Genomic DNA, 19,276 nt, shown 5'->3' with positions numbered 1-19,276 from the left:
TCATTACCACTACCACTCGGAAAATGACACAAGGTGTGAGCTGTGTCTGGCTGCCGGAGGACATTCTGACGGGCTGCGCTGGTAAAGGAGCTGTGACAGTTGGCCAGGACGCCAGCAGTGGGCTCGACTTGCTTAATGAACTAACATGTTCATGTTGGCAGCACTAAGTGAACCATTTATTATTGAGCTGGGAACAGACACGGGGTTTGCACGGGTCCGTAATGACAGCAGCCACCAGATGACAACGTTAGATTTACCTCTAAATGTCCAATATTAGAATTGCATTTACTTTAATCCATATCACCGGCCACGATACAACATATTGTTGCGATAAAACTGAACAGAGGTGACATAAAAAACACTTGGATTCTTTAGTAACATTTTTTTTATTGTCCACCAGGAAAAATGTCTCACTGTTATCTTCTTGTACAGTCAACAACCTGCAACACAAAAGAAAGACAAAGAGAAACACATTCTATACTGAAAAGCAAAAAAAGAAATAAACAAATACATTCACATATTTAAAAGATTTGAAGGGCCAGGGTAGACATTTGTTTTGGCAAATAGGCTTAGTAGCTTTCTATTTAAAATAAATACATTCATTCTCTATGACTGTATGCTAAATATGTCACTAATTTGGGGAGACTGTTAGCTTAGCTAAAGATTATCAAACTGAAAAAAGGTAAAGCTCTGTCGAAAGGGACACAATTCTTCCTACTAACGCCTCCTTATCTGATTTGTTTAGTCCCTACATAAAAGAAGTTTAAAACCAACAATTTATGTTTTCATGGATGCTTTGAGATTGACTACTTCTTACTGTTTCGATATGCTGAGCCAAGCGAACCGTCTCCTGGCAGTAGCTTCATATTTAAAGGTCAGTTATAAGAGTGGTATCAATCATATCATCTAACCCAAAGCAAGAAAGCAAATAAGTCGAAAATGTCAAACTACTCCTTTCCGTCTATAATAATCAGAACTATTTACTTGACGGGCATGTTGTCATCTGTCTGAATTGATTCTGAGATGTTTGACAAATGACATTGTGTCCTTGTTATGCAGGAGTTGGTAGCCTATATAGCGTGAGCCTCTGAGCCCGATTCTGACATTTGGGCTGGGAGTGCATCAAAGGCAATACAGTAATTCCCCTCCATCCACTGGCTGTCTCTGTACGAAGCCCCCAGTTATAATCTGTCAACATGCGTCTGACATCCAGGGTGACGTTCAGTATGGAGATGCAGCTTTCAGCCAGAGACAATCAGCTCGTCCTTGAGATAGAGATGGAAGGAGATAGACCTCCTCACTCTCACCTCAACCTTTTCAAATGAGCATTTATTGTGTTGTTAGGAACAAATCGGTTCCATTATTCGAGAAAATAAGGCTCTAAGCATGAGAGCTGGCAGCCGTCATATATTTGTTCACACAGCCATTGACTGAATTAGTGAGTTCTCTCTCTCTCTCTCTCTCTCTCTCTCTCTCTCTCAGCCCATCACCACAAGCAGATGGTGACTGGAATGGACACATCGAGTTGTGCCACCTTTTATTTTCAGTCATACATATTCATACATATATTTTCACTTTTCTTGCCTCATTACCAAGGAAGGCAGTGTTAAAAATGATTTTGTATCGGAAAATAATAGGTCCACAATTACGGAAAAATGTAGACCTTTTCTTGTTGATCTTACTCATGAATCCCCCTTTGATCCCTGTGGTATTTATTTTCTCATCTAACTCTTGGCAAAAAGCGAAGAGTATTTCAAATAGTTCTGTATAAAGTTCAGTCTTTCGGCCAATTTTACCAACACCAGTCCAATAAAAAGACTTCAATGTAAAGGAAAGTACATTTAATTTAACAGTCCAACTTCAAAATGTGAAACCAATACAATACAAGGACAGATATTATTTGCATGCATTGTAATTCTAACAACGGCTTCCTTACCTGTGAGTCATTTGTCTGTCCTTGTTTCATGTTCCATCTTCATTCCTCTCATCTCTGTGCAACACATACAAGTTAATACAAACGGTAGTATCTTTATTCTTTACACATAAACAGATGCATAAGCAGAGAGTATTCACTAAATTGACTAATGTGTATTCTATTTGTGGCTGCATAAACATTGTTGCCAAAGGTGATAAACTTGGCAGATCAACAAAAACAAACAGCTGCCAGTTTGTATTGCGCCCGAGGCTGCAGCCCAGGACTGCCTAATGTGTAACAATCACCGTGGATCCATGTGCTAAGAGACGGGAAGACAGCTGCAAAGTCTTTAAGCACTCCATCCTTTGAGCAAGGCAAAAAGTAGTGGAGCTTTTTTTTTTTCATCCGTAATCTGTATTTGAAAGTTTTATCAGTGGCATTGACTAAGAAACGCATCAACCTCCGTGGAAGGCTTTGGGATTTTGACTCTTTAGCTGGCAACAGGCTAGTTATTCAAATGGTTTGAGAGCACTTTTGGCAAAGGCTGCATGAACATCAGTGGCTTTCACTGAGTTTCCAGCACTCATCACTTCCAAATCTTAGGTGCAAATAAACATGAGATTTAGTTTTAAGAAAGAATGGGAACACGTCGAAATAGGGGATTATATTTAAAGCTTTTCCCAATTCCTCAATTATCGAATCATCATTTTATCCTTGGCAATTATTCTTGAATGACAAAGATCCCTTCATTTGACTGACTGTCTTTGTCTTGTTCCTCGAATGTTTAATTTGAGCTTTGTATTTTGATGAAAAGCCCATTGTCAGTTTACAGTAATTTATATTTTCTAATATCTTTTTGCATTAGATTGATACAGCAATACTTCATGTAACCTCAACAACTAATCTTTTCGAAACTCGGTACTAAGCAAGAGTTGGCAGCTTTAAAGTTGAAATACGCACCGAGCTCCTCTGCTGACTGATGAAGGGCCCGAACGTGTCTGATGGCTGAGTCCAATCTTCAGTCCTCTGGGAGCAGATTCCCGAGCCTACTGCTCTGCAAAGAAGTAGACAGTAAGAAAATGCTTTTTTGCAGAAAGGGAGCATGATTTTAAATGGTGCTACAGTACTGCAGAGTTGGACTGTCTATTATTTCTACAATACAGCACTTCAGCACAGATTGCAGCATCACTGTGGAACAAACTCAACCAGCGTAAATCTTTTTGACCAACCTCTTCAGGCAACTAGTTGTTTATCATATAATAATATGTGAAACACATAGGTTGATAAGCATGCTTTTCCCATTTTAAAAACATTTGGATGAAATATTTTATTAAATCTACAGTTTTGATTCTAACAAAAACATATTGCTCCTCCGAAACCTATAATACAAATTTAAATTATTTTGCAAAAATTAATATTTGTTTTCAAAGTTTACAATAACTTCAAAACAACAGTTTGTCTTTTGACACATACAATTTTAAGATCTTTTTGAGAGTTATTATTGACTGACTCAATGGATTCAGAGAAAAATATGAGCTTTTCCACTTCTTCACAAGAATTTATTAACTGATATTATTATTGTTGGTGTTGCTGTCTGATCACTTTGCGTGCCACACTGCATTTGATTCCAAACAAACAACGCAAAGAGACAGGGATAACATATTTTCAGGTTTTGATTTGCATATAAACAATAATAATAATAATCCTTATATTTATTATATAATATATATATTAATATATATATTATATTTACAAATACACATTACACATACAGATCATACATGTAATGGTAATCTACTGTGGACAATACCCACAGGAGAAAATTCGGGTGAAGTGTCTTGCCCATGGACACAACGGCCTGACGCAGTGGGGCGGGAGCGGGTTTCGAAATGGAGTTCCCCAACGCCCCCTTGATCTGATGATCAAACGCACAGACCACTGCGCCACCCGTCCCTGTGCGTGAAACAAGATGGATCTACTTGCTAATATATTCTTAGCATGGCTATTGCTCGCAGCCTGTTTACCTTCCAAAGTAATAATGGAGAATGGAGAAGTTTATTTTTTTTACAAATCACGCACTCAAACAACTATTGATGCTGTATCTTGCTCTTCTGGGCCAGCTTTGTTCATAAATCTTTTTATGTATCAACAGCACAAGTGTGCAATTAAGATGGTAAGGCTTTGAATACATTTTCAAAAGAATTGCACCTTTGGAAGAAATCTCAGAAGAAGAGCATGAATTATGGATAAGCCTGCAGCTATCTGTCCATGGGGATTAAATGGAGCTGCATTTGCAAAGCTTTAAAACACAGGTCGGGGTGAGACATATAAACAAATAGGATTTAATGCAGAAACAGCATAAAAGAAAAGATAGAATTTAGTAAATGTAGGTATGGTGATAATATTAATTTGTTTACTTAAATTCTGCAGCTTTGTTTTTTTACATTTTGTTTGTACAATGCATCTACCCAACCTACACTTCTCCTCAAAGCAGCCTACTGTGATACTCTGCTCCTCAACTGGCAGATGATAAATTACCTCCAATCACACTGCACTTTAATAAAGTTTTCTTTCCTTTATTCCTTTTGTTTCCATTCTTTTAATTGCATGTCTTCGCTTTATTGTGTTTTAAATGAGATGTCAGATTTATAAAAACTGCGTATTAAACCATTTTTAGTTGATGTTAATGAGCTTTAATGGTGTATTCGTAAGAAGGAAATTATATTTCAATCCTTTGATAGTGTGCACAGTAGGGCAAGAACATTTTATTCTTAAAGGTCACCAATTATGCAGAATCCACTTTTGTATGTCTTTTGTACAGAAACATGTGTCCCCTCTGTGTAAAGAGATTCTGAACGTTTCAGGAAAAAAGATTCTCTCTCTTTTTGTCCGGATCCATTTATATAAAAACCTGTCAGAAAATGAGCTGATCAGATTTTGGCCACTTTATGATGTCATAAAGATTTGTTGGCTTGTGTCACCATTAGCCAATCGCCAACCAAGGTAACACCCCCACCTTATCAAGGGGCGTGGGGAGTGGCACCTTATTTTCTGTTTGGTATTTGGAGCCAAACACTTCAGAGACATGTTTTGTATATATCTGAGACCTATACTATATTGATGAAAAACTGTCACGATCTGTCTTTATTGTATTTTGTCTTGTCTTGTTCTGTCTTTTGTTTCATGTTTTATTTTGAAAGGTCTTCACCTCCTGTCTTGCCTGTTTCTGTCTGTGTTGTGTTTTGTCTTTAGATCTGTCTGTGGTTCCCTGTCGTTAGTTTCCCTGGTGTGTCTTATTACCCGATTGTGTGCACCTGGGGCCTATACTACGAAGCTGGTTCAACCTAACCTGGATATGTTTGAGTTAGCCGGTTGGCCTAATCCAAAACATACGCGCTCTTGCTAAACGGTCCTACGACACGGGTTATCAAGTGGATCGCTCAAGCCAGCCGTGTCCTATCTAGTTAGGTGCGCGTTCACATGAAAGGGGTGGTATTTGGAGCTTTCGACCAATCACAAACATGGAGAAGCGTACTGACAGCGCAGCGTCATACTTCCTGAATGAAAAGTCAACTATAATATTAGACATATGAAGAAGTTAAATTAAATATCCATGACTTAAACACTTTATCCAGGATCAAAGCCACAGAGCTGCACCTGCAAGGTAAATACAGCTGGCAAAAGTGTTTGAATGCGTCCATTAACAGGTTTATGATATCACTGCCCCGTCTCTAAGACACGATCTGACTTTAATTACATTTGACTCGAGAGTGTTTCGTCAATTTATGTGTTGCTTAAAATAATACTTCTGCATACAGTATGTGACACTGAGTGTTGCACGGCCAGATACGGCTCAGCTGACTCAGATCAGGAGATATATGATACATTATGAAGTGATATGCCGCGGACTGTACTTAATGTACTCTGATCCGGTTACTTATGTCGTGGCAGATATTTAAGTAAGCTTTCTTAACGCTAATGTTATAATAGTCAGATTGCTCTGAAGATGGAGGTGATATTCTATTAATGTTCACGTTCACACAGTCGGTGATTTTTGCCGGCCGTCTTTCCTGCAACGGCAGCTTTTCTGTATTTCCTTTCTCCTGTAATATGACTTGATCGCTTTAAACTCCGCACACTGAGCTCTGATTGGTCAGCAGGCATTTCTTTCTCTGAGTTGAGCTCTTAGCCTGCAACCTAACCTGGTCCCGACCAGGTTAGCCGCTAAGCATAAGTTACCATGGAGATCTAGCCTGCTAAAAAGAGAACCAGCTTCGTAGGACCGGAAAGCCGGAGTTTCCCCTGAATTTAGTTCCCCTGAATTTAGCCGGCAAAGCGAAAATCCTGCTTCGTAGTATACCCCCCTGGTGTCCCTGTGTTTTCTCCTCCCTCCTCACCTGTGTCTTGTTTGTATAATTAGTCTTGTGTGTATTTAAGTTCTGGTTTTTCTGTCTGTCTTTGTCGGTTCGTCTTGTGTCATGACTAGTTCGTCGGTGAGTGTTCTGTTTTGTCTTTCTTTATCACCTAGCCTTGAAATAAAGGAGTTTTTTCAGTTTATATCTGCATTTGGGTCCTGCTTCCAACATACACCGTAACAAAAACAGTATAATAGGGGACCTTTAATCCCAAAAAATGGACAAGTTCAATTGCTAGATAATATTTAGTATCAAAATCAACAGTTATCCATTAACCAATAGGAAGTTGGGTGTGTTTTAAACTGTAAGCCATGAGTCAGAGTAACAATTTAACGTCTTTGCAAATTGGTGGGTAAATTAAATCCATCATGAAGGCAGGATGAGCTAAACCTTCAGATTTTCTGTTCATTATGTCATTTAAATGTTAGACTTAAATCATTACAACAACCCTCGCTTCAAGTGTTGTAATTTGCATTGAACATGACAAACTAACAACATAATAATAATATTTCCACTCACCTGTAATGGTGGTCTCTGCTTTGACCAAATCACACAGCAGTGTGTTTCTTTAAATAAAGAGAAAAACAAAGAAATATAAGGAATGTGTTATTTTATTATTATAATGTATCATCAATAATAAATAGGTGACAGACTTCATGCAATATGTAATAAAACAAGCACAGAACATTTATACCATGTCATCACTGTGAAAAAAGTAAACCAATTCAGAATATCTTGAAACTTTATGAGTTTTGAGCAAATGTTTGGAATTTATTCACTGATGTTTAGTTTCCGGACATTATTTTTAGTATCTTTTATTATTTTTTCTTTTAAATCAGTTTAGCTGAAATTCCTTATGGACTATTTAGTCAGCGATAGGAAGGGATTTTATTTGGCGTTAAAAAGGGCAGGTTTACTTTTTTTTAAGTGGAAGTTAGCATTTTGCGATTTATATTAGTATTATTATTAGGGTTACCTGCTTAGTGTTTAGTCTTCTTTTCAGTCCCGTGATCTACACTCTTAATGTGGGTCGGGCTTCAGGTGTACTAATCAGAGGAGAATTCAAATTTCTAAAATGGACGTCAGCTGTGATGCACGGAAACTGTATATAAACAGTGCATATACAGCTTTTCTCAGGTTAAATGACAAAATGCAGAAAGAGGTTAGCAGAGTCAAGGATGAGGCGCAGATAATAGACACACTGAGTGCACACTATCAGAGTGAACATCAAGATCTACTTCCTGAATGGCCCATTATGCTCTTCACGAGGCAGCTTCAAACGCCGAGGGTCTTATTATGAAAGTAATATATGGGGACTTCTTACCTCTTTTAACTCCATATCATTCTCAGAGTCAATCTGTGTCTCTTTAATGATGTAAAACCTCACAGAATGGATTAAAGAAAGAAGTTTATTAGTTTCCAAATGATCAAAGATTCAAGGACGATAGAGCAGGAATATAAATTATTTAACAAATGAGTGGTTTGGGACAGGTTGGTGGGCTTTCTTTATGAAACGAGTTAGCCGCTACCTGGATTCACATGTTAACAAAGAATACGGATTAATAGTTCCTATTTAGAGAGTCTTACACACTGCGTTGAGGTTTGTTGTTTTTATTAAATGCTTTATGTACAAATACAGGTTACACACAGAACAAAGCACGCATTAGAAATGACACACTGTACATTGCTTTTTGCTTTCAAGCCAAACCATTTTTTGAATTTTTCATGATTACGGTTTCACACAATTTAATTCACAACATAACTAAGGCTAACTTTAGTCGTATCAACTCAGTTTTAACATGAAGTCATCTGAGGTTCATATCGCTATCAGTTAGGCTTAGGGGGAAACTTGAGGTGCGATTTAGATTTCGGAAAAACATTTCATAGTCCAGGCTATTTAGTCACTTAGCATTCAGGTCTTCAATTCTGGACAATGTTTGGTTTCCATCTGTTGCCTTTAATGGAGTTTGTCAGGTCATTTGTGCTCAGAGCGATTTGTGTTTCTCTGTCTGTCACCATAAAAAAGATGAAAAGTTAAAGCCACAGCTGGAATCAAAACAGGAAGTGAAGCGTCTGCAGACAAACACTTTATCTGCAGACTCTTCAAAAGACAAATTAACCACAGAAGAGTTTATGTGCGCAAAATGCGTACATGAAGCGCTACGTCATGAACGCAAGAAATCATACCCTCGTGGGGGCGCGCTCATGTGATTGGCTTAGAATGAAGGAGACATCTGATTGGCTCTAGATAGAAAAAATTCCATGTACGAATCGGGTAATCATCAGGGGAGTCTAAAAAAGCCCACACACGAATGCACAGCGATCCGTGCACAGAAAGCGGTTTGTGAATGCAGGTGCAGTGGATTTAAACGGAAAACCAATATGTGAGGATCAAAAATACATATGTAAACTTTTTTCTGTATTTGGGTTTTATTTACATGTATATGAAACGGAACACATTTGTGTGGATCTGGAAATACAAGTGTGAATCCTTTTGCGGATCATGAAGTACAAGTGTGAATCCTTCTGTGTGCATGCGTATTATGAGACTGTTCTGAGCCCATACAGAACTGCTTTTGATTTATTTTCAAACAAGCCAAACAATTTACACGTTTTGTGGAAGAAACATGTCTGGTAGAAGCGTGTCAGAACCGAACACATTTTAGCTGTAGGGTATGAGTCTGGGAAAGATCCACTTAAACCAGACTGAGCCTATAGCCAGACCAATCAGTGAACTGTGGAGGAAGGGGATGGAGGTTGAAAAAAGCTAATTTCAAATGTGAGGTAATGTTGGATTTGCAGCTGTTCCTGGTTTTCAGACCCATCCTGTCTTTACGCTCATTTCGAGTGACCCACAATTAGCTAAGCCGATGTGGACGCAATTTTTCTTTACCATGGACACAATTCTTTTGCACCTTGTAGTGTGTCATAGTGGAGGACAATAGACATGGATGTTTCACACACTTTTCAATATTCTAATCTACCTTTTAATGCTGTGTTGAATGACGTTGACGCATAGGAACAAAGAAATTATGAATATGACAAATATGAGCACCTTAAAAGGCACACATATTGTTTTCCTGGCATTACAGGCGTTGGCTAGTTAACCCTATTATTAACTGCACTAAAGGCAATGAATGGAAACTATTTCTCAAACATTACTCTGCAGTTTAATGTCAGAAATCTGAAATATTAGTATTTACTTTTTTTGGGAGGGAGCAGAGGAATTTAAAAGCTAAAAACAACCTTTCCCTACATGAATGAATGTCTCTTTTTTTGTTACCTCTGCATTTATAAAAACTGAATACTTCAATAATGTGTTACATATCAGGATATTGTGCTTAATGGGTTTTTTTTTGTATCCAAAGGAGACGAACAAAAAAAGGGAAACATTTCAACATTTTATGAGGAATTTAAAAAATATATAAAAAGTTTGAAATAGGAGGTCACATATCTGGAGCACCTTCAGTATCTACCATAGGGATGTTTTCTGTAGCCCCCTCTTGTCAGCCGTAAAACAGGGGCTTTGTGACTTGGACGGGAAGTCCCCCAGTCCTCCTCTGCAAAAAGAGTTAACACACATTGAAGGCAGCTGCTTCGTTCACTGTGCTGCCATAACTTCTGTAAGCTCGGGTGTTTAATACCTTCCTTTCACAACCCGTTTAACTAAAGCCAAGAACATTCAAACCAGCAAATGCTATCCCAGCGTCTCCCCACAGAAAATACATTTCACAAGCACTTGCCCTCTGTTGGCCCACTCCTGAGATCTGACTGTCAGCAGCCCCTTCCTTGAAGCCAAATTACATAAAGATGGCACCTCTGCTGCATGGCACATTGCACTGCTTCCTAATAAGAAAGTGTTTATGGAGCAGAAAATCCAATCATTGCCCCCTTGGTTTTGGGTTTGGTACGACCTCAACACCCCAATGCACAATGCATCGTGCTGAAAATGAATGAGCCTGCAGACCCTCTGTGACGACCAGCTTACTGCACCGCGCCGCTGTCATGGGACAACCAACGTTTAGTGATTTTAAAGGTTTTGATTCAATTAAAGGTGTACATGTTTTATTAATGGTTTGAGGAATGGAAATATGCTTGTGCTTATCTGACAGCAGTGATGTGTGCACAGCAGTGGTAAATAAGCCAATAGTGACAGCTTTTCTGGAATAAGCCAATGAGGGCACATATATCCAAAAGGCAAACACACTCCACCTTTTACAACGGGCATCGGTTCAGAAATATCAGTACAGCAGCAGACAGCATTGTGTGGCCAATACTCTTTTCTTGTGAGGAATTTAAATGAGGTCCAAGGATGTTTCTCAAAAAGTCTGTTTTTAAAATCATACACTGTGTCTTGTCTACAAATTCAAGAAATTCAATTCAACAAAACGGGGAAATTGCTTTTGTGAAATATTACTGGCTTAAATTCAGGTGCAATGATGACACTGGAAAACACGCCATGTGTTATCGCAGATATTGCTGCATGTGCTAAACTGACTATGGGGTGATAGGATGGCGTGATGTGATTTTATCACGGATTGCAATTCAAAACACAATAAGTTATACAATGTGAATTTCCATTAATGCAATAATTATAAATATCCTCACTTTAGTGACTTGAAAGACTTTCTCAATATCGTTAAGAAGGAATAAAACATGTCTGAAATACAGAAATTGTCTTGCAAGAAATCCCAGACTTTTATTAATGCAGCTGAACCTTTGGAATTATCATAACCTTATTTAAGATTGTTTGTTTGTGCCCTATCTTAATTTTCAAATAACCTACCAATTAATAATTATTTCCAACTTCATTTATGCTTTCATAGTGTAATATTATTACATAACAGCAAACTATTGACAGTAGGAGAAAATAGAGAGAGAAGAGATGACACATGAAGGGTGTGACTCATATTTGTATAGATGTTCAGCTTACAGAAATAAACAGTACTTACCATAGTTGTTATAGGTCTCATCACTGTTGCCATGTCCATATTCATAATATTCTGAAATACTAAAAGAGGATACATAAAATAGTTAATATCAAGAACAACAAGCATTTGTCAAGAATCCCGTAAAATATGAAAAGATGCTGACATATTTTCTTTAGGTAAAAATAATTTTAAATATACATGAGGTTGGCAATGTGTTTTATCTTATCATATACTTTCTTAACATGTCTTAACACAAAGCCATGTTTTTACAAAGCTCTGGAATTTCCAGTAAGCGCTGGGCTCTGAAGTTTTCATCAACTTTACTAAGAAGTATTTCTTCAGACAAACACAGCTGTAGTGAGAATTGACGGCAGCTTGACGGTGTACGTTTGATTAAGAACACCGACAGTGCCATGTTGCTCGCTAATATCTTTTAAATTATTTTTGGATTCCAGTGAAGAAGTCTAAGATATTTAGGGTTTTGGATTCACAGACAAAAGGCCAATTTGTTTTGGGATTTATTAACAGTACCTTTTATCATATTTCATTATGAGTGAAAGTGGACATACTGTATGGTGACTGTGCGTGTGCATGCGTGCGTATAAACTTCACCTCTTTGCCTGATTGCTGTAGTTTTCCTCGTAGGCTTCGTAACTGTCGTCGTCGTATTCTCCACCGTACCCATCGTCGTAGCCCTGTGAGGAAACACAGTTATTAAAGTCGACTTGCCTCCAAATCTCTATCCAGTCTAACTGGGTAGAGGTGAATGTAAAACGACCAATCCTTAGCTCCCTAGGCAAAGTCCATTACTTTGTGTCCATAATAAGAGAGGGAACAGAGATTATTGATTCAGGCTTTCAGGGAGCATGTCTCACTAATGGAAGCGTGATAGACAGCTTCTGACTCTCACACTGCAATATGGATCTGAACTATTGATAAGTAGCTACTTGAGAATCGCGCACAGAAAGCCAGCAAGTAGAGTCATGTTAAATAACAATTCAAATGGCTTCACAGCATGCACAGCAACAACAAAGACTTGCTGTATAAAGAATGTCACTGTTAATATGTGTACCTCCCATGCTGCTGTGAAGCAAGAACTAACCGCTAACTAACCACACAGCTCTTCTGTTCTCTTCCAAAACAGATTCTCTGTTGTGTTTGATGAGAAATCTGACAGTTTCATTAATGCTATATGTAATTGCGTGATAACAAAAAGCTGTCAACATGTCGTTTTAGTTTTTGATGACAAATGGTCAAAGAAGAGAGTACATTCTGTTGCAGGTTTGAGCCTCCAGTCCTAATATTCAGTTAAGAACCATCCACATCAGAAGACTCTGAGGCTTTGCATGTAACCTGGTTTTGAAACAATTCAAGTAACCATTATAACTTGGTTAGATGAACAAGAAACCACAGAGGGGCGCGCTAAGAAGATTTTAACATCAAACTATTTTAATAGGAAATTGATTACTATAGCATCTCATCACTTGCATGATCAGTCGGTTTTCTTCTTTCACTGTTACACTTAAAGGTGTCATTTCCACAGGAGGTAGAGAAGACATGTCCCCCTCACCTTTACAAATCCAATTGCTCATCAAAGTTGCTTTCAAATCAAGACTGTGCACTCGCAGCAGTTACGTTTTAGGAGCAGATATTATTACTTTAGGGCTCATGTCCTAGCAGGACAGAAAAAAATATGAATGTTATGTATTTAAAGCTAGTTCTCCTTGGACACTATTTACTGTACACTCATGCCTCTCAAATAAGGAAGCTAGTATTGGTCAGTTGAATGATAAAGCAGTCATTTATGTACCATTTTTATTCCAATCTAATTTCAATACTGCTACATTTTTCAGTACACAATATAAATAATTTCATTATTTCTTAGATTGAGATGCATGTACATTTATATAAATGAAGGAAACACATTTGTCTTTAGACCGTTCACCCACTTCTGAAACCAAACCGTGTGTGGACTGATCTATCTGAAGAGTGTACTCCACACAATTTTCAGTTTAATGGTTTATTCATGACAGAGGGGATAATGAATCCCGGCGGACAAAAGGTTTACGTAAACAGCTTAACCTGAATAACACCTCCACTGGAATAAGGCCAAAGTGTGTGAAGAACAGTAAACGTAGCCATTGTCTGCTCTTGTAATTGTGGGATCTCGCTCATTGAAGATATTTAGTAGAGTTTAAAGTGCTTATGTTTATTTTTTCATCATGATCTAATCTCTTCTAATCCTTCAAAGCTTTGCTATTTAAAATCGAGCTCCATGTAGATGCATGTGTGCAGCTCATCTTAGAGATCGAATACATTTTAAATCAACAGGATGGGATGTGTTGAAAGGCTTCAATAACCTGACGGGGTTTTAACAGTCCATTATTCCTGTATGCCTGTAACAATAGAGTAATATCATCTTGCTTTAGGTGTCGCTGCTTTTGGTAATGCTTTATGACACCAAAGCATATTGGTGAGTGTGGAGGACATCAAGTGCAGCAACACAAATAAATTACATTTTCTTGTTTCTAATGACGGGTATAGCTGACTCAAAAAGCTCTGGTTCCTGTGTGGCTTCATTTTTGGAAACATGAATTTGACTAAATTAAAGTTAGGGATTATGTCAGGGATTAAGTTGTTCAGGGGATCCAATACTTCTCCCTTTCTTGCACGAGTCTTTCCCCACAAAGGCCGAGTCAGAGACCTGCGTATCTCAGTAATTGACCGGTTTTGTTAGCAATCCCACGTGACAAATCGCTCCACGCTGGACTATAAATGTAAAGAGATCAGTGGACTAATTTCAGTCAAATGTGTTATTATGTCTTGATAGAGTTATGCAGGAATAAAGTAATGTAGCCTAAGACTTGAGTTCTTTATAGTAATATAGTATCATTTAAAGTGTGATTCTATTAGTAGCCTTTTATACAAATTATGAAAAATAACTCAAAAAAATTACATTGATGCTGAATTCATTTGAACCCCTCTTGTGTCAGCATAATGTTTGTTGTAGCTGTTTGTTAACTGGATGTGTGTGTGTGTGTGTGTGTGTGTGTGTGTGTGTGTGTGTGTGTGTGTGTGTGTGTGTGTGTGTGTGTGTGTACCAGTTATCTCGGTGTCAAGCTGCTGTTTACAAAGATGGCAGCTGTCCAGTTTATGCTTTTACATCTAGAGAATGTGAGGCTACTTAAAAAAACAAACATAGTTTCCAACCTTACACTGTATTCTAAAGAAGCTTTGGGCCATACTGTTAGGTATTTCTTCAAAACCTTAAAGCTTTTGGATCCTGTAAGTGAAGGTTAATTGACTGTGGGCCCAGAGTGAGGAGAGCATTATGTCTTTGTACATCTATAGTCTTACTTTATCATCTTTCTGAAACAAATAAACTGACTGAATAAACTGTGTCTCTTCAACATAAGCAACTCGTGTTAGCATGTCTGTCTAAACTGCTTATACTAGCTTTCTTAGACCGTAGCACAATGAGATCAAAAGATCTACCTACAGGGCCGCCCCTGCCCAATCTGTGTCGCGAGCGCGCGGGGGGGTGCTAGTGGACTAAACGGCGGATAAACTGTGTACACTAATTGCGCCGCATAAGCGCATAATAGTGCACCGCATTTGCGCTTCAGATGAGGAGGTGAGGCCCCCTCATAACGGCATGAACCCGTATGGCACAATACAACTCAGACTGGCTTACCTGTACGTCAATCAAGTGGCACATGCCTTAGTAAGGATGGATGATAGGCTTTATTTTTCCTTATTTTTTTTCCAATGCCATGCGATCTACCCACACTACCTTTGCGATCGACGTATTGGGCACCCCTGCCCTAGTACATAAGTAATGTGAGACGGATCATTTAATTGTTGTTTCCAACAGGATGGGTCTCTGCGTACACAACGTTGTCTCTCTTATGCTTCCTGGTCACAATTACGTGGATTATACACAATTTGATTTTGTGGGATATACAAATAATAGTAAATTCCTTTATGTTGCTACAAAAAAGTCTGTGAGAACAGCTTGAAATATTTGTTTAACTTTTTGATTTGTAAAATGGACAAATCTGAATAGCACTGTTAGTAAGAAGCACTACAACCCATGCAATATACTGTATAATCCTTTAATTCAGCATCAGCTCAGAAAGAACATAACAAAACATCTGTCTTATCTCTCAGCTGACCTCGGTATTCATTTGACATATGACACAGGCTTGGGTTCGACAAGGTGTTATGTGTGAATCGCCCGGCCCCTAATTAATGAGGCTTGATTCCACAAGTTTGACTCATCTGCAAAAACAATTAACACTGGTCCTTTTTAACAAGGCAGAGGGAATAAATCAAATGTTAACACAAGGGTGGAGAGTCCTCGCTCAGTGTAATTAGGACAGCAAGAACCTAGAGGCCCTTAGCACTGTGCTTCATTATCAATTGACAACCTGTATGGCCCCTGACAGTGACTGATCTTCATGGGGGGCTGCCTGTGAGTGCCTCTCCACGCCGCAGAGTGTGCAGGAAAATGAGATTTGCAGCCTTTTGTCTCAGTGAATAGATGCTGCTCTTTACCGCCTTCTACCTGTGCAAATTCAAAAAGCAAGAGCCCTTTGTTGTTTGTTTAACGCTTGAAGTAGGAGATCACTTTTGAATATATTCACTCAACTTGTGTCATGGTTAAATGCGAGAAAAGGGCTAATCTCTCCACTTGAGATTGATCCTTAAATGCTTTCAAGAAAGGTGACATTAAACAACATCGTGTTCGTCATTTTTTGGCTGAACGGATGCTCGAGAACAAAACAAACAAGTCTTCAGATGTAATCGCAGTACTTGGTGTGCTTGTAGGGTTTAGCATTAAGCTTCTGTCTGCTTCTTCCTTCACACTGGGCTTCAGTGCCTGATGATATCCAATTGGAGCCATTATGCATTGTAAGGCAAGGCAAGTTTATTTATATAGCACCTTTCAACACAAGGCAATTCAAAGTGCTTTACAAAAAACGAAAGACATTAAGAAAATGGCATTTAAAATCAGTCATTAAAAAGAAAAGATAATAAAAGAAACATTAAAAGAAAAAATACATGGATAAAAGTTACAGTTTAAGATGTGAATAGTTCAATTAAAAGCAGCGACAAAAAGAAAAGTCTTTAGTCTGGATTTAAAAGTAGTCAGAGTTGCAGCAGACCTGCAGGTTTCTGGGAGTTTGTTCCAGATATTTGGAGCATAATAACTGAATGTACCTGAGTCTTTTTCTCTATTATATAATCGAGTGGAAGTGTGTGTCATACAACTGTTTTAATAAACAGAAGGGTTATGCATGGAGAATTTCCATAATTATTCTAACAAATGTGAACTCAGCAGTGTATCCCAACCCATTGTTACAAAGCAATTAAAGGTGGCCTGAGAAACCGCTCAGCTACAAGAAATATACAGAATCTCACACATCTTTTTTGTTCATGAAATAGATGATATGGGGAGAATTTTCCCCCCGTTTCAAAAGGGTGTCCTTTTGCCTTTTCCACAGTAGATAGATTAGATTTTTTTTCTTCAAAGCCTCCCAATGCTCTGTTTAATCACATTATGGCATTTCCCGCACTGCCTCGGTATGGTTGCAGGGCTCAGGTTTAAAAACCAAGCTATGCGTTTCAATTTTTACCAGCAATTTGTACAATTCATGGTCGTTTGTCAGCGACAGATTCCTGCATGACTCTCCAGATTCCTCTCTTCTATCATCAGCCCTGACATTTAAAGATAAGATGTGATCCAAATGGGATTTGATCTCTAACATTAAACTGAGGCCATGGTCCCAGTCTATACAAAATGCCATCAATCACATATTTAATCTCCCTCTGCTTTCCCTTCTTCACGGAGCAACTTATCCTGATCACAGTGCCACACTGCTGCTCTTTCCGGGGGATGAGTAACATTTATTCATTACGGCCTGTTTAAAAGTCACACAATCTTGGTTATTACTGGTAATTTTAGCAGATGCACAAACCTGAGGCAACTGAACCTATCTTAGTATAAATGTGCTTATTTGGAAACTATAAAATACACAAAAAATTCATATTCTGAAAAGTGGCACCACATCGAATCACATGCTGTTTTTATATGAGCTTAATAGTGTGAAAACATGTTCTCTGGTACCAGTGTAAATAAAATAAATGCAAATGACAGAGAAAAGAACGGCTGATTGCTGAACTCGTGGTAATTTATCTCTAGAAAATACTGAATGACAGATCTGCATTTCAGGCACTTTCACTGTCAGGAGGAACAACAGTGTTGTGCTTAGGTGGCACACTTTTCATTTGTGAATAGATTATGTGCTTTGAATTCATTTTTCAATGCTCAGACCGTTCATAATTAATAAGAAACTCTTCACCTTAAAAGGACCAGACTTCTTCTTTTTAAAGTGAAAACAATTCTTTATGGATAACTGAATTACTGAAGTGAATATCAATTTATCTGAAATGATGCTAAAACCCCACCGGCACTTCAGCGTATGAGACGCAGATTTTTGACAGACACAAAGCAGATAATTTTGCTGCAATATGTTAACATCTCTCCTTAAAAGTCTGACTTCTAGATTAGAAGGGTTTCATTGGACGATGTGAAGAATCTGATAAATACCCGGCTGACCTGGACTATAACAAATCTGTTTGGCTCATTATGTGGAGGTGGTATTTATATATAGACTCAACCGCCTATAACCCACTTCACTTCTGAATGGTTGCTATCCTTTAAGAGGAACAATAATAGTCACTGTCACTGTATTAGTTTTACAACACTGACCGTGTGACAGAGTACATTCATCACTACAGCCTCCAGAGGAAGCCCTGTTACACGATGACCTGCTCCACAGCAGAAACACAGGAACTGTTTATAGGAACTGCACCCCAATGTATAAATAGTCTGTCAGTCATTTACTTTACACAATGACTGCAAACTACATGATTCATGAAAAACTGCATGCATATGCGCTAGGGCTGTGCATCTTCACTGGTCTCACGATTCGATTCGATTACGATTATCCTGTCAACGATTCGATTCGGTTCGATATCCCGGTGCATCACGGTGCATCACGATTCATACCAATGCGTTGCATCCTCAATTTTCTATATTACTGCACATGGCTTATTTTTCATCAATGCATACATGCAGTAAATACATATGAACTCTCTTTTTATTATTTAGAAAGTGCTTCAGAAATCAATAACATAAATGTCTTGACATTAATTTATAAACCAAAATAAATGAATTGTATAGGTCTAGCCTCCGTGTGTGAAGTTGTTCCATCCTCAAAAACAAAAAGCTAATGCTTCTGCAGTCTAGCTGCAGCTTCTAGCAACAGTCTTCTGTTAAGAAAGGACACTGAATGTCCTGAATGAGGCATCACACACAGGACTTGAGTCTGAACACAGCAGACAACAGGAGTATTTACAACAGCATATACAAACAAAAATAGTGCATGTGGGTGCACATTTACATTCTCTGTCTTACTGTTACATAAATCCCATGAATGTATGAGATTAAATTAGCTTCATTATATCTCAGTGATTAAGTGAATAATAAAGTTTCTATCGGGTCACCATCAGCCTGTCACTCATTATTTTCAGGGAGGGGGTGGGGCTTGGAGGAACGGAGAGGAGACGGTGATCGAGCTTTTTTCCTCCTGCCTTCACAAACTTTACACACGTATATATCGTCTGAAAATTGCTAGAGGACATTCATACTTTGCAATCCAAGACTTAATTAAATCCACCAAAAACCTGACATGATTGTAACGCGATTATTTTTGAAAAACATAAATCCCTGTCACACTCCGTGTCGCTGCGGCTCAGAGACACAGGGACCCTGTGTCTCTGACACGGAGTGATTGAGAGCGGGTCCTTCTGCTGTCGGTTCTGGACTGGTGTTCTTGTGTTGGTGGATAAAGCAGACTGCTCCGTGTTGCTATGCCGCTGTCACGTCTGTTCCCTGATCTCTGCGTCACCGACCGATTTGATATTAAAGTGACAGAAAAAATGTTATA

General features: G+C 38.4%; 1 protein-coding gene across 2 annotated transcripts in view; it reads right to left on the bottom strand.

Moving 5' to 3' along the window:
• Nucleotides 1-309: 309 nt before the first annotated feature.
• khdrbs2 (KH domain containing, RNA binding, signal transduction associated 2) overlaps nucleotides 310-19,276 on the bottom strand; it is a 93,863-nt gene continuing 74,896 nt past the window's right edge. The window contains exons 7-13 of one of the 2 annotated variants that reach the window (XR_011644477.1): nucleotides 11,874-11,956; nucleotides 11,283-11,341; nucleotides 9,794-9,890; nucleotides 6,850-6,896; nucleotides 2,876-2,969; nucleotides 1,937-1,990; nucleotides 310-440 (exon numbers count right to left, since the gene is read on the bottom strand). Coding sequence is in view for 1 of the 2 variants with exons in the window: in XM_034101211.2 (XP_033957102.1) it covers nucleotides 9,796-9,890; nucleotides 11,283-11,341; nucleotides 11,874-11,956 (237 nt within the window). In the remaining variant the exon portion in view is untranslated. Of the gene's footprint in view, nucleotides 441-1,936; nucleotides 1,991-2,875; nucleotides 2,970-6,849; nucleotides 6,897-7,982; nucleotides 9,891-11,282; nucleotides 11,342-11,873; nucleotides 11,957-19,276 lie in introns of those variants that run through there. The other variant, XM_034101211.2, reaches the window with a different exon arrangement.

This window comes from Pseudochaenichthys georgianus, chromosome 15 (genome assembly GCF_902827115.2).
Source record: "Pseudochaenichthys georgianus chromosome 15, fPseGeo1.2, whole genome shotgun sequence".
In the NCBI taxonomy this organism is placed as follows: Eukaryota; Metazoa; Chordata; class Actinopteri; order Perciformes; family Channichthyidae; genus Pseudochaenichthys; species Pseudochaenichthys georgianus.
Note: the sequence above shows the minus strand (reverse complement) of the source record. Positions and strands in the feature narration are given on the sequence as shown.